We start from the raw sequence: 12,941 nt of genomic DNA, 5'->3' as shown, positions 1-12,941 counted from the left end.
TAACTTTAGATACTTTTTTGAATAACTTTTTTTAAGTCTCTCCAACTAATTTCTGTCGTCGAAGTAGTCAAAGCATTTTGAATAAAAATATTTTCTTGTTACTATAATTACTTAGTTGAAAAAAGCATTAAACAATCATTTGGCTATCGAGTATCAGATTCGAAGAGCTAAAACACATAGTCAAGTTCATAAGGATGATGGGCATTGAACCTTTAATCCTCCAAATGTACCAAAGGCGGATGGTGAAGATCCTGCTTGCAACTTTTGCCAGGATGCTTATCGTGTCCAGCTTTCTGGCGGATGCCCTGCACATCTGCCAGTATTGGCGACTGGAGCAGAGCATCCTGAACATGAACTGTCGTTGTGGGCTCATTGCGGCTGGAGTCTGCATCAACTTGCTGGCGATCGGTCAATTCATTGGCTCAGTGCTGATTGTGACCAGAATGGAGATTAATCTGGGCACGGGACTCCTTTGGCTGGCGTCCCACCTGCGGCTAGCCGTCAATCCGTCGCAGTGGAGCGTCGCCAGGTACTTCCAGCTGTGCAATCTGATCAGTGCCCTGCTGGTTATAATGCTAAGGTCTCAACGCACCGCGGTTGTCGCCTTCCTGCTGCTCACCTACATGAACTGCAAGGATATGGAGCGGCTTCGGTGGTACGTCCTCTACAATTACGGTGTAAAGCTCTTGGTAGCCTTCATCCTCGTTGGTTACCGGCAAAGGGTCTCCGCCGGGCTGATGGTCCTACTACTGTCCATCCATTGTGTCGACATGCACATCTGGCAAGATTCGTCCCTCCGGCATGTGGATTCAGCTTCGAGGGAAAACTTCTGGCACAAAGTGTCCGTGTCTGGCGGGGTGATCTTTATTGCCGTAAAAAGCCGACATTACCATAGCATTTTCTAAGCTGTCAGTCCATTCAAAAACAACACCATATATATGTTTATGATGTCGCAAGAAACTGATCCGGAACAGAGTCCCGAACCGAAGCAGGAAGATGAGCCAACTGGCAGTTTCCTTTGCCTGCACACATCGCCGCCTCTTCACATCGCCCTGCACGGCATGTCGGCCATCACCCACACCCGTTTGTCTAAGGCCGCCTTTGATCTCTGCCTGGAACTGCTGGAGGCGGGGGTCAAGCCGCAGGCCTTGGCGGACATAGTCCTGAACATACTGGAGTTCAAGGAACAATTGGATTGAATCATTTTCCACCGCCATACAACTGAAACTTTCCTACAGACACCTGATTAGTCTTATCACATGCGACCTGCTCAACTCAAACCTCAACCCTGGTCGTGATCACTCAATGAAATCCCTTATTTGATAAGCAATATCAGTTATAATTCGCACATGCTATTAGCAACCATCATAAATGTTTGATAAGAGGCCAGATAAATAACAATATTTTCGAATACGGTGTTCAATTTCATAGTTATGTTTTGAGTATCACCTACAGTAGCTTTTGGGCTGTAGTTTTTAAGTTTTTAATATAGGGGTACTACAAAATTTATGATCTTTTATCGACGAAGAGCACGTTCCTGGCATCCTCCGGTGTCAGGTCCTTATCGCCCCAGCCCCACAGCTCGTGGGAACCGTCGCCAGTGCGGAGTACCCGCCGCTGGATCATGTCGGGAGCCACCGTTTTGAGGTCGTAGGCCCAGCCGATCTTGGCGAACATGTCGATGAAGGCCGTGGTTATGTTCAGGGAGTAGCGACCCCATTCGGCCGTCTTGTAGTCCCATGGGAAGGAATGATGGTAGTTGTGCCATCCCTCGCCAAACGTAAAGGCCGATACATAAGCATTCTGGGTGGGATTCATGGTCCTGTCGAGGTTACAAAAGCATAGTAAATATAAAAGCATTCATTGACAGAACTAGTGATAACCTACTTGTCGTATGGACGATTTCCGAATTGGTGGGCCGCACTGTTCACCAACCAGGTCATGTTCAGCTGGAAGCACCACCTGAACATGCTGGCCACGAACCAGGAGGAGGCCAGTGTCTCATTCCAGTAAACCATTGGAATGACAGTGGGCAGAACAAAGCACGCCAGGGGCATGAGGATATAGTAGTGCCTATAAATGATATAAATGATTTAATTGTCTATTTGAACCTCTAATGAAGATAATAGTCATAATTTTTCAGGACACCCTATTATATTGGATTAACTATTAAATAATTATGTGTGTAATTACTTTCGCTGGAACATTAAAATGGGATCGGCGCGCAGGTCGGAAAGGTCCAGTCCCTTTCCCTTTTCCTTGATATCCGGATGTTTCTTGCACAGAAGCCAGCCGACGTGCGAGAAGAAGAACCCACGGGTGGCGTTGTGCGGATCGGCATCAGTCTCCGAGTATTTGTGGTGGACGCGATGGTCACGGGCCCAGTGGTAGGCGGCATCCTGAAAGGCGACCGTGTTGAAGATGACCAGGATCAGGCGGAGGGGCCACTTGGCCTTGTAGGTGCGATGCGCCCAAAGGCGATGGGCACCGGCTGTAACGCCCAGCATGCCAATGATATACAATCCGGCAGCTTTGGGCACCAAAGGAATCGATTAGCATGGTAATAGCCCAACAATGGAAGTTACCTTAGCTAACCAAAAAGTGTGGTGGCGAGTTTCGCCTTTGTGAATATGGAGTAGAGGCCATATAGTGCAGACAGGTGCACCAAAGCGAACAGGATTATATTCCGCCAGACCAGATCAAGCCGACGGTTTTCTGCTCGTTTCAACTGGAATCTATCGCTAGTGAGGTCTCCGTCGGCTGTTTCCGCATCGCCTTCGAATAGGACACCCGTTTGTTTGGAAGAATTAGAAGAGGGCTCATAGGGAGCCATATCCTTTCTTGCTTTTACTGCACTACTACTGATTAACTCTCTTTTATTCTTGCCGTTTTCAAGTTAATATATCCTTATCCTGAACACTAGAAAAACGTTTTATATTTGTAACAATTTCCTTTATGTCCTTGCACTATGTAATCTTGGTTTTAGGTCCGACCGAATCCGGCAATGTCTTTACTACCACTGCCATTGGAATCTCTAACGCATAAACCTATAATTCACTCTTAATAGCCATTTGACTTTGGCGCGACTGTTAATTAGAAGCTAATATTAATTTAAGAGCTCTGTACCAGCTTTATAGCAGACTTAACTTCAAAGTTCAAAGAACAAATCAGTTTCATTTCAATCAGTTACAAGTTGTTACTGTGATATTATAAGAATAAAGCCATTCACATTTTATCCGATTACAGTAATGTATTTGAATAAGTTAGAAAGGTCGAATGGATCAGTTTGAAACTGGTAATAGGTGCGTTATATACAAAATTAAATTAAATGATTTGGAACAGTTAATTTTGTTTAGATAAGGCATAACTACTTTTCATTTGGCTTATCTTTGGGATCTTTACTATCGACGCTTTCAGCAGGCTTTTCTTCGGCCTTCTTCGACTTTTTCTGCGCCTTTTCGGCCTGCTTTTGTTTTTCGGCCTCAGCCAAAGCAGCCTCCTGCTCCTGCTTTAGTTTTTCCTTTTGCGCAGCAGCCTCAGCCACTTCCTCATCGTCCCAGTCGGCCATTGAGCGATCCCGCTTTAGCCACGAATGCGTGGTGTCCGGCTTAAAGGCTGCACGGGAATAAAAAGGATTTAAAAAATGAAAAACCAATGCTGCTGGACCAACTTACTTTGGTTGAACCATTTGATTCCGTTTTGCATGTCCTCGATGATCTCTCGAGACGTGAACATCACCTCGTTCTGCACCGCCTGGTGGAAAGTTGAGGTCTCGAAGGTGCTCGAGTAGACCGAGTTGCGGTCGTGGATGAGCGCGCGTTGCGGGAACTTGGCTAGACATGTGGCTAGCTCCAGGGCATTGCCCAAGGCCGTGCCCGTGGGCACAATCCGGTTGACCAGCCCAATGTCATGGGCCTCCTGGGAGCCCACCGGACGTCCAGTCAGTATCAGGTCCAGGGCTCTGGACAATCCAATCATGGCCGGCAGCCGAATAGTGCCGGCATCGAGCATTGGCACACCAAAGCGTCGATTGAAGAATCCTAGTACGGCGGACTCCTCCATCACGCGCAGATCACACATGAGTGCCAGTTCCAAGCCGTTGGCTATACAGTAGCCATTGATGCCGCACACAACTGGCTTCTTGATCTGGCGACGCGTCGGACCGACAGAGCCCTCCGGTCGCATCAGGATGTCCACGCTAATCTCTTCCTTCTCGTCGGTGCTGATCTCCAGGATGTCGAAGCCGGAGCAAAAGGATCCGCCCACGCCGTACAGGACGGCCACCGGCGAGGTGTCGTCCGCCTCGAAATTGGCGAAGGCGTCGCAAAGTTGCGAAGCTGTGAGCGAATCGATGGCATTGCGCTGCTGCGGTCGATTGATGCCGATCAGGGTGATGTTCTTGTCCTTCTCCACCAGGATGTTCTTGGGCGGCGCCGCCTCCGCTTCCTGGGTCGCTGGATCTGGAGAAATTGAGCGGTTACTACACTGGCTCACGTTCACATTATGTCACCGGCTTTTTCGCCGACTGATGTACATACCTTTATGCAGCGCTTTTGTCGAGGAAAATGTGCGACTCGCTGCGGTGAAACGTGCTTGCTGGCCCACCTGCTGGGCCAACAGACTGCCAAATTTGCGAAGCATGGTCTAAACCAAAACGGCAATTAATTATTCTGTACAAAGACGAGCAACAAGCTGAAATGCTTACCGGAAAGTTAAATATTGGTCAAGTTTCGTAAAAACAATTCGATAGTAATTGTTTTACAGAGCTGCCACCGTTTTATGGCAATCCTATTATGTTAGCTTTTTCACGCTTATCTCAGCTACTTTAAAGCTATTTTGGTGTGCGATAAATCAAAAAATTTAATGAAACTGAATTTGTTTAAAATGGTTTAAGATTCTAGAAATACAGTACATAATAAGTTTAATGTGTTCAATTGCATAATTTTGATTATTTTATTGTGTTTTCTTGCGTATGTGCAGAAAGACAACTTAGCAGAAACAGTTGGCAGCACTGACTTAATAAATGCGTTTTGGCATTTTCTAAAGGCGTTAGTGTGTTTTGGCGGCGTCTCACTGAGTGTTGATGCAAAAAAAAATTGGCATTAAGCTGCAAAAACTATTTTAAACTTAAAAATAAACAATGGTTGTGGATATGGACACCAACGAGACAGCCGTGGAGCTCACGGAGGCGGAGAACGAGCTATACGACAGACAAATCCGACTCTGGGGTCTGGAATCTCAGAAACGGTGCGTGCAAAAAAGCCGGCATTTTGCAATGGCGCTATAATACGATAAAATATATTTTCAATTTCAGCCTGCGCACGGCCAAGATTCTAATCGCAGGACTGTGCGGCCTGGGCGCCGAGATTACCAAGAACATCATCCTGTCCGGCGTCAACTCCGTAAAACTGTTGGACGATAAGAACGTAACCGAGGAGGACTTCTGTTCGCAGTTCCTGGCCCCCCGTGAATCGCTGAACAGCAACCGTGCCGAAGCATCATTGGCACGGGCTCGTGCTCTCAATCCCATGGTGGACATCTCCGCTGACCGCGAACCCTTGCAGGAGAAGGCCTCGGAGTTCTTCTCCCAGTTCGACGTGGTGGTGGTCAATGGCGCGACCAACGAGGAGCTGCTGCGCATCGACAGCATTTGCCGCGACCTGGGCGTTAAGTTCATAGCAACCGATGTATGGGGCACCTTCGGGTTCTATTTTGCCAGTCTGCAGAAGCACAGCTACGTCGAGTAGGTCCTTCTATCTACCATTGCTCACCGAATTTGTTACATTAATGTCAACCTTTTCCAGGGATGTAATCAAGCACAAGGTCGTATCCAATGCGGACAAAAAAAAGAAGTATGAAACAGTGTCCATTCCAACTCAGCGTGATGTGGACTATCCCGGCTACTCTGCCTGGCTAGAATTCGATATTACGGCGCCCAGCTATTTGCGCAAACTGAAGCGCAATGGGCCGGGTGTTTTGTTGTTAAGTGTGCTGCAAAAGTTCCGCACAGCCCACCAGCGAGATCCCAGCTACAAGACCAGAGACGCTGACCTAGAATTGCTTCGCGGGATTCGCGACGAATTGTTGCCCAACTCTCTTCTGAGTGACGAAGCTCTGGGTTTGATTTTTGCACAGATCTCACCAGCCGTCGCGGTTGTTGGCGGAGTTGTGGCCCAAGAGGTCATCAAGGTGGTTACTAAAGTAGAAGCGCCGCACCGTAATCTGTTCGTTTTTGACCCCGAAACTTGTGCAGGATATGTCGAGACCATCGAGGCGAAGTGAACTTATCCACTAAAGGCTTATATTAAAAATCTGAATATCAAATAACACCAGTTGTAAATTTTATTTGTTTTTTAATGTCCCGTACTTATCAAAAAAGCTTAGCTTGTGGTAATCTTAGCGGGGCGTTTAACGTTTAGGGGATGCTGGCCAAGTAGTCCTTGATGGAGGCGGGGTCCAGGCGCTGAAATCCGTTCTGATCGCAGATTCCGATTTCAATGTTGTCGGCAGTCATTTTTCCCTCAAATCCTTCTTTAAGAGTGAGGATAGCGGTGTGAACAGCGTCGTCCAGCTCCAAATCTTCGCTGTAGCTGCAGGTGGGTGAAAATATGATTGACGTCCGACTACGTTCGGGGTACTATTATTGGTTGGTACTTACCGCTTCTCCAGGAAGGTTTTGCCGTTGACTGCGTTCTTGCCCATGGCAGTGGCCTTCCAGGCGAAGTAGGCGCCCGAAGGATCGGATTGGTAGAGATACGGACGGTCATTGTCCCAGCCGCAGATCAGTAGGGAAACTCCGAAGGGACGCACGCCACTGTTGGTGGGATTGTATACGATTACCAAAGGGGATTTAAAGTGGAGGACAGCTTGCACACTTACCCGGACTGAGTGTACTCCTGCATTAGCGTGGCAACGCGCTGCACCAGCTGCGACACTGGAATAGGCTCCTTGTAGGTCAGGTAGTAGGTCTGGGCGATCTTGCGGGCCTGCTTGACCAGCAGGCGGTAGTCCGGACCCATTCCCGAGTACACCATGCCAATGTGCTTGTAGATCATCTCCACGCGATGCACACTGTGCTCCTCATACAGCGGCGACTTGTGTTTGTTCTCTGTGGCAATGACGACGCCATTGGAAGCTGCATCCGAAAAGAGGGTGTTAGCTGAATGCCAACGACTGGCTGCACTGCATACTAACCCATAATTCCCACGGAGGGAGCTCCGCCGGATACGGCCGCCAATGCATACTCCAGTTGGACGAGTTTTCCCGAAGGACTGCAAACGTTAGAAAATTTTACTTATTGCCCAGTCATGGCGGCAGGTTAAGTTGCGCCGGGTGAATCGGATGTTCCCCGCGGGTTATAGCGCTGTTCTCACCTGAACGTGGTCAACGAAAAGCTGTAGCGTTCGGTAGCCATATTTCCTGGGCCTCAAATGCAGTGATTTGATGTGTAAAATAAAAAAGCCGACTTACTTTGCACAGAAACAAAAATGACACAGCAATTGGGCGGCAGTGTGACCGAATGTTGAATGCCAAAAATAGTACAGCTCGATCATGGCCTGAACAACTGGTCACACTTCTGGGGGTTCAAAACTTCCAAAATTCAAAATCTCTTTGATTTTTGTTTGGATTTTGTACTGATGCTTGCTTTTACTTTATTTTAACGACATTTCTATGCTAACTATTTTCTATTTGAGCCTTTGCCGCATAAATTTTTCTTTTGGTGTCGCTTAAGACTGGATTTCTGAGTGAATCTAGTTGGACAGTGTGAACACTTGAAGGGCTTCTCTCCCGTGTGCACCAGCAAGTGTGCCTTATGGTCTCCGCTCCTTGCAAAGCTCTTAGAGCAGTAGGAACACTTAAAAGGCAGTTCCTCCCCCGTGTGTGATCGCAAGTGTATTTGAAGATTCGATTTGGCCAAATAGGTCTTTGAGCAGTGGGAACACTCGAAGGGGCTTTTTCCAGTATGGTCTCTCAGGTGCACTTGAAGTTGCGAATGCAGCTTAAATTCCTTCGAACAGTAGGAACACATAAGGGGCTTTTTTCCAGTATGATCTTGCAAATGGACCTGTAGATGCGAACGATGTCTGAAATCCTTCGAACAGTGGGTACACTTAAAGGGCCGTCCTCCCGTGTGAACTACCTGGTGCTCCTTAAGGTGTGTCTTCCTAAAAAATGATTTGGAGCACTCGGCGCACTTAAACTTTCGCTCTCTTGTATGGGAACGTACGTGGATTTGAAGAAGGGACCTCATTGCAAAAGTGGCTGAGCACTGGGAACACTTCAGGGGCTCTTTTCCAGCGTGCTTAAGCAAGTGCAGTTGAAAAGTGGAGTTGCTTGCAAAGGTCTCTGAGCAATGAGAACACTCGTACGGGTTTTCTCCCGCGTGCACTCGCAGATGAATTTGCAAACTTGCATTCTCTGCAAAAGTCTTCGTGCACTGGGTACACTTAAAGGACCCTTCAGTGTGCGTTCGCAAGTGCTTTTGAAGGATTGACTTGAGCTTAAAGCTTTTCGAGCAGTGGGAACACTCAAAGGGCCGTGCCTCCATATGCGTTCGCAGGTGTTCCTGGAGATGCGAATTGCTTTTGAATGCCTTTGGGCAGTGAATACACTTAAAGGGTCGTTCTCCTGTGTGCGCACGCAAGTGTTCCTGAAAATTTGATTTCCGCGCAAAAGACGTTGAGCACTGGGTACACTTAAACGGCCGTTCGCCAGTGTGGACTATCATGTGTGTGTGAAGTGAAGATTTCACTGTAAATGAAGCAGAGCACTGGGAACAGGAGAACGGCCTTTCTCCTGTGTGTATTCGCAGATGTTGTTTGAGCGATGTATTCAGGATGAAAGTCTTTGAGCAGTGGGGACACTTGAAGGGTCGGTTTTCGGCGTGTATGAGCAAGTGCCGCTTATAATGTGAGCTGCTACCAAAAGTCTTGGAGCAGTGGGAACACTCGAACGGCCGTTCTCCTATGTGAGTTCGCAAGTGCGTTTGCAGGTTTTCCTTTCTTGTAAACGCCTTTTGGCAAAGAGTACACTTAAACGTATCTGTGCGATTTCGCAAGAGGCGCTTCTGTCCTATTTTGGATTTACAAGCCTTCAGCTTCGTCGGGGTGTTTTGGTGTATGCTTTTAGCTGGCTCGAAATCGATGTCATAATTACAAGCCTCTTCGATCTTTATTTCACTTTCGGTCTCTTCGATTTCGCAGTCAGAAATCGAGCACAATTCTTCCTCGAATGTGTCTTCTTCGAGTGGTTCGTTCTTCACGGGGCATTGGTCTACGATCGCCAAATCCATTGTTCTAAAAACTAGAAGGATTAGAGTCATCTTTAGTTCGATTTAGACTACTTACGGATACCTTTATGCGCTCCTGAGTCGATTGGATTGCTTAAATTCTAGAGTGTCGCCTTACATTAAAAGTGTAAGACCATCAACATAAATATCATAACGTTGTTTGTACATAAAGGGCTTTCCTAAAACTGATTAGACCCTTGATTCACAAGCTGAAGCTCATAAGGTTAGCACAATAAACTTCCCAGACTCCGTATTTCAATTCAATGCATTTAGTGATTTTAATTTAAGTCAAAAGGTTTAAAAATTCAAAATGTATCACCGCGACCAATATTATGTTCGGTATATTTTGAGCCTCTCTTTAAAGTCGTTTTCGCACCGGTTCAGCTCTGGTCACACTGTTCCCATCTGTAAAAGAAAACAGAACGCTCCGGCGTTAAGAAAATAATTAAAAATTCATCCCCACAGGAATATGGTTCGTGGAGCTCTCCGAGGTGGCCGCCCCATGCGCGGCGGCATACGTCCGCCGTTCAAAAAGACATTCGTGCCCCGCCACCCCTTCGATCTGACCCTGGCGGAGGTCTTCTTTCCCAAAGTTCCATCCGCCGGCGCCGTTGACGATTCTGCTTTGACTGCGGTAAATCAATAAAGCACATGCGTATCCAAGGGGATTTCAATAGGATTACAATTGGCATTTCAGGCGCTTCTGAAGCGTAACCAGGACTTGAGCCCCACTCCTAGCGAACAGACTGCCATTGGGAATCTAGTGACCAAGGTGCAGGCTGTCCTAGACAATCTGGTGGTTGCACCCGGTGATCTGACCACTTGTGTAAGTACATCACACTACTCTTTGTTATTTGCATGTATAGAGTGCTCTGGTTATTCCACAGCAACTGGAGGAGGTGCGTCAGGTTGGCTCCTTTAAGAAGGGCACCATTCTGACCGGCAACAATGTGGCCGACGTGGTGGTTATCCTAAAAACGCTGCCCACCAAGGAGTCCGTCGACGCGCTGGCCAAAAAAGTCGAGGCCGACCTGAAGGCCAGCATGAAGACTGAAGTTCTGACCAAGGGCGATCAGCACACCGTACAGATCCATGAGCGCGGCTTCGACATCGCCAACGTGCATGCCAAGGTGCGCATTTTGATCGCCACCTTGCCGCAGAATCTGCGCAAGCTGGAGCCGGAGATACATTTGGATCACAAACTTATGCAGAGCCATCTGGCTGCCATCCGCCACACGCGCTGGTTCGAGGAAAATGCCCACCACTCCTCGATAAAGGTGCTCATTCGTATTCTCAAGGATCTCACCAGGCGCTTCGACGCCTTTTCGCCGTTGTCGGCCTGGATGTTGGACCTCATTGCTCATCTGGCCATCATGAACAACCCGTCGCGTCAGGCACTGCCCATCAATCTAGCCTTCCGTCGCGTCTTTCAGCTGCTCTCCGCCGGGCTCTTTCTGCCCGGCTCGGCCGGCATCACGGATCCCACCGAGCCTGGACACATTCGGGTGCATACTGCCATGACATTGGAGCAGCAGGATGTGTGCTGCTACACGTCACAGACGCTGCTCCGCGTGCTGGCCCACGGCGGATACAAACACATTTTGGGCCTGGAGGGCAACACCAGCATTGTGCGCGAAATGTCCGTCTGGAACGGCGTGTGCGTGTCCCCGCTAACCGCTGTCTACGAGAAGCCAACGGACAAAAAGGAGGGCGACCTCGAGGAGGACATCGAGATGATCGAGAATGAAAACGAAGATGAAGGCAGCGACGATGGAGCCGAGTAATGCACCTCCAGCTATTCATTTACAATTGTATTTTAATTCCACATCGTGTACTTTTTCAAAACCCATGATTCAAATAATTATGCTACTCCCATATATGGGTTCATCCTCACCAATATTGTCTGCCAATTCCTTCCCGACTATGTCCAGGTAAACCTCCGCTGTAAGGCCGCTAGGTTCACTAACTTTAATGGCCATATCTGCCAATTGCAACCTACCACCTTTTTTGAGACTCCTAGCCGCCACAATGGATTTGCCAAGTTTATTTCGGCAGGGCAGCTCGCAGGGTAGAATGGTTTTGTTTTCAACATCCCTAAGAGCTGCCTCCAGTTCGCGGCTTCCATTTAATTTTTGAAATATTTTCTTTGGAGACAACGAGACTGAAGAAAGTTCAAAGTTGGAGATTGCTGCAGTTAGAGCTTTCAATTCCTGGGGCTCAAGGGAGCAACGATGATCGGACCCCTTTTGACTCTTGTCCAGCGTAAAGTGGCGCTCCACTATGCGTGCTCCTAGCAGTACAGCGGCCTGGCTAACGACCACTCCCAGTTCATGACCCGAGTACCCAATTACCACATCGGGAAAACGTCTTCTAAAAAGGGATATCAACTGCAAGTTGCAATCTTCGGGTGCAGTTGGGTATGATGATACGCAGTGCATTAGGGCGTAGTTCTGTTTTCCTGCCTCCCTCATAGTGTGCACAATCCTCTCCACAGTTTGCATGGTCTGCATTCCGGTGGAGATTACAAGAGGCAAGTCCAAACTGGCGGCCTTTTTGAGAAGCGGAAAGTTGTTTGCATCTCCGGACCCAATTTTAATGAAAGGAACATTTAGGTCTGCCAGGAACTCCAACGATCTCTGTTAAAAAATAACATATAAAGATTTATAAATTACCTTTTTGGATGAATTTTAACTATTTACTTTTTGGATGTATACTATTCCAATAAGTAATTTCAATGAGTTTCTAAAAACACAAAATTGTTATAAAAAAATTTAGTTAAATTCTAATTTTTTCAACAATATGGTTATGTTTTAGCCATATTTCTTTTTTAACATAAAAAACTTCAAAGATGCTGCATTGACATCTTTTCAGTAGTTCAATTTAGAATGGTTTAAATAAAATTCCCAGCAATTCACATTCTGAAAGTTAGGTTTAAGTCTAATAATCAATATCAACCTCATCCATGGCGGAAGCCGTAAAGTCCACACCAAGCTCCTTGCAGTAGGCCTGCAGCTGGAGATACTGATCCTTGGAGAACTCCAGGTACTCCTTGTGCTCTCCGTAGGTTTTTCCCCAGGCGTGATCGCTAATATATTCGCGATTTAGGGCGGATCGCGTAAACTTTGCTGGCAAATCGGATTTCTGAAACTTAACGCAGTGGCATCCGGCCTTCTTGGCCTCCCAGATCATTTTCTTAGCTGTTTCCACGCAGCCCTGATGGTTTTGGCCAATTTCCGCTATGATATAGACGGCATCAACTACTTTTCGGCTCATAATATCGTTTAACAGCATTTTAATTAAATGGAAACCCGCCTATTTTACAGTTAATTAAATGATTAACGGGCGTAGTCAGGAAATGCATCGAGTGGATTATCGATAACAAAACATAGTAAAAGCTTTTTTTTGTAAATTTGCCTAACATTATTGTTCGATATTATATTTCTTTTAATATTATAGTTAGGTTTTTAGACATTAAGGAATCTTAAACATAATTCATGTGTCTAGTTATTCCAATAAAGAAAACAATAGGTGAATTAAACGAAGTTCCGTGAACCAATATTCTTATTGAATATAGCATTTGAATTTTTAATGTATTTAAAATATCCGCTCATTTTCTAAAAAATCGAATAGACTCAGCAATAGCGTCTATCTC

General features: G+C 46.8%; 9 protein-coding genes across 12 annotated transcripts; 4 read left to right on the top strand and 5 right to left on the bottom strand.

The window, feature by feature from the left end:
- Nucleotides 1-66: 66 nt before the first annotated feature.
- LOC6536828 lies at nucleotides 67-912 on the top strand. The gene has a single exon (XM_002097362.4). It carries the CDS (start codon nucleotides 195-197, stop codon nucleotides 903-905), a length of 711 nt encoding a protein of 236 aa, XP_002097398.1. The 5' UTR covers nucleotides 67-194; the 3' UTR covers nucleotides 906-912.
- On the top strand, nucleotides 912-1,428 carry LOC120321931. Its single transcript, XM_039376215.2, has one exon. The coding sequence runs from the start codon at nucleotides 939-941 to the stop codon at nucleotides 1,197-1,199; it is 261 nt and encodes an 86-aa protein (XP_039232149.1). The 5' UTR covers nucleotides 912-938; the 3' UTR covers nucleotides 1,200-1,428.
- Nucleotides 1,412-3,087, bottom strand: LOC6536826 (acyl-CoA Delta-9 desaturase). Of its 2 annotated transcripts, none has more exons than XM_002097360.4 (4): nucleotides 2,596-3,087; nucleotides 2,194-2,530; nucleotides 1,888-2,073; nucleotides 1,412-1,822 (listed from the first exon to the last, which is right to left on the bottom strand). In XM_002097360.4, the coding sequence occupies exons 1-4, from the start codon at nucleotides 2,831-2,833 to the stop codon at nucleotides 1,507-1,509; spliced, it is 1,077 nt and encodes a 358-aa protein (XP_002097396.1). In that variant the 5' UTR covers nucleotides 2,834-3,087; the 3' UTR covers nucleotides 1,412-1,506. The 2 variants fall into 2 exon arrangements, with proteins under 2 accessions (XP_002097396.1, XP_039232145.1); XM_039376211.2 differs by having other exon boundaries at nucleotides 2,586-2,729.
- Nucleotides 3,088-3,230: 143 nt separating this feature from the next.
- Nucleotides 3,231-4,863, bottom strand: LOC6536825 (probable enoyl-CoA hydratase echA8). The gene is made up of 4 exons (XM_002097359.3): nucleotides 4,706-4,863; nucleotides 4,539-4,644; nucleotides 3,675-4,460; nucleotides 3,231-3,615 (listed from the first exon to the last, which is right to left on the bottom strand). The coding sequence occupies exons 2-4, from the start codon at nucleotides 4,639-4,641 to the stop codon at nucleotides 3,368-3,370; spliced, it is 1,137 nt and encodes a 378-aa protein (XP_002097395.1). The 5' UTR covers nucleotides 4,642-4,644; nucleotides 4,706-4,863; the 3' UTR covers nucleotides 3,231-3,367.
- Nucleotides 4,864-5,048: 185 nt separating this feature from the next.
- On the top strand, nucleotides 5,049-6,327 carry LOC6536824 (SUMO-activating enzyme subunit 1). The gene is made up of 3 exons (XM_002097358.4): nucleotides 5,049-5,247; nucleotides 5,315-5,743; nucleotides 5,805-6,327. The coding sequence occupies exons 1-3, from the start codon at nucleotides 5,141-5,143 to the stop codon at nucleotides 6,280-6,282; spliced, it is 1,014 nt and encodes a 337-aa protein (XP_002097394.1). The 5' UTR covers nucleotides 5,049-5,140; the 3' UTR covers nucleotides 6,283-6,327.
- Nucleotides 6,328-6,336: 9 nt separating this feature from the next.
- Nucleotides 6,337-7,515, bottom strand: LOC6536823 (proteasome subunit alpha type-2). Its single transcript, XM_002097357.4, has 5 exons — nucleotides 7,374-7,515; nucleotides 7,195-7,271; nucleotides 6,880-7,135; nucleotides 6,659-6,814; nucleotides 6,337-6,590 (listed from the first exon to the last, which is right to left on the bottom strand). The coding sequence occupies exons 1-5, from the start codon at nucleotides 7,412-7,414 to the stop codon at nucleotides 6,416-6,418; spliced, it is 705 nt and encodes a 234-aa protein (XP_002097393.1). The 5' UTR covers nucleotides 7,415-7,515; the 3' UTR covers nucleotides 6,337-6,415.
- LOC6536822 (zinc finger protein OZF) lies at nucleotides 7,408-9,466 on the bottom strand. 3 transcript variants are annotated; one of them, XM_002097356.4, is made up of 2 exons: nucleotides 9,354-9,466; nucleotides 7,408-9,296 (listed from the first exon to the last, which is right to left on the bottom strand). In XM_002097356.4, the coding sequence occupies exon 2, from the start codon at nucleotides 9,290-9,292 to the stop codon at nucleotides 7,679-7,681; it is 1,614 nt and encodes a 537-aa protein (XP_002097392.1). In that variant the 5' UTR covers nucleotides 9,293-9,296; nucleotides 9,354-9,466; the 3' UTR covers nucleotides 7,408-7,678. The 3 variants fall into 3 exon arrangements, with proteins under 3 accessions (XP_002097392.1, XP_015047960.1, XP_015047959.1); XM_015192474.3 differs by having other exon boundaries at nucleotides 7,408-9,303; nucleotides 9,354-9,437; XM_015192473.3 differs by having other exon boundaries at nucleotides 9,348-9,436.
- Nucleotides 9,467-9,674: 208 nt separating this feature from the next.
- On the top strand, nucleotides 9,675-11,186 carry LOC6536821 (interleukin enhancer-binding factor 2 homolog). Its single transcript, XM_002097355.4, has 3 exons — nucleotides 9,675-9,923; nucleotides 9,987-10,115; nucleotides 10,177-11,186. The coding sequence occupies exons 1-3, from the start codon at nucleotides 9,759-9,761 to the stop codon at nucleotides 11,071-11,073; spliced, it is 1,191 nt and encodes a 396-aa protein (XP_002097391.3). The 5' UTR covers nucleotides 9,675-9,758; the 3' UTR covers nucleotides 11,074-11,186.
- Nucleotides 11,088-12,626, bottom strand: LOC6536820 (sialic acid synthase). Its single transcript, XM_002097354.3, has 2 exons — nucleotides 12,245-12,626; nucleotides 11,088-11,925 (listed from the first exon to the last, which is right to left on the bottom strand). Exons 1-2 carry the CDS (start codon nucleotides 12,578-12,580, stop codon nucleotides 11,143-11,145), a joined length of 1,119 nt encoding a protein of 372 aa, XP_002097390.1. The 5' UTR covers nucleotides 12,581-12,626; the 3' UTR covers nucleotides 11,088-11,142.
- Nucleotides 12,627-12,941: the final 315 nt, after the last annotated feature.

The sequence above is a fragment of the Drosophila yakuba genome, chromosome 3R (assembly GCF_016746365.2).
Source record: "Drosophila yakuba strain Tai18E2 chromosome 3R, Prin_Dyak_Tai18E2_2.1, whole genome shotgun sequence".
In the NCBI taxonomy this organism is placed as follows: domain Eukaryota; kingdom Metazoa; phylum Arthropoda; class Insecta; order Diptera; family Drosophilidae; genus Drosophila; species Drosophila yakuba.
This window is presented reverse-complemented; position numbering and strand designations above follow the sequence as displayed.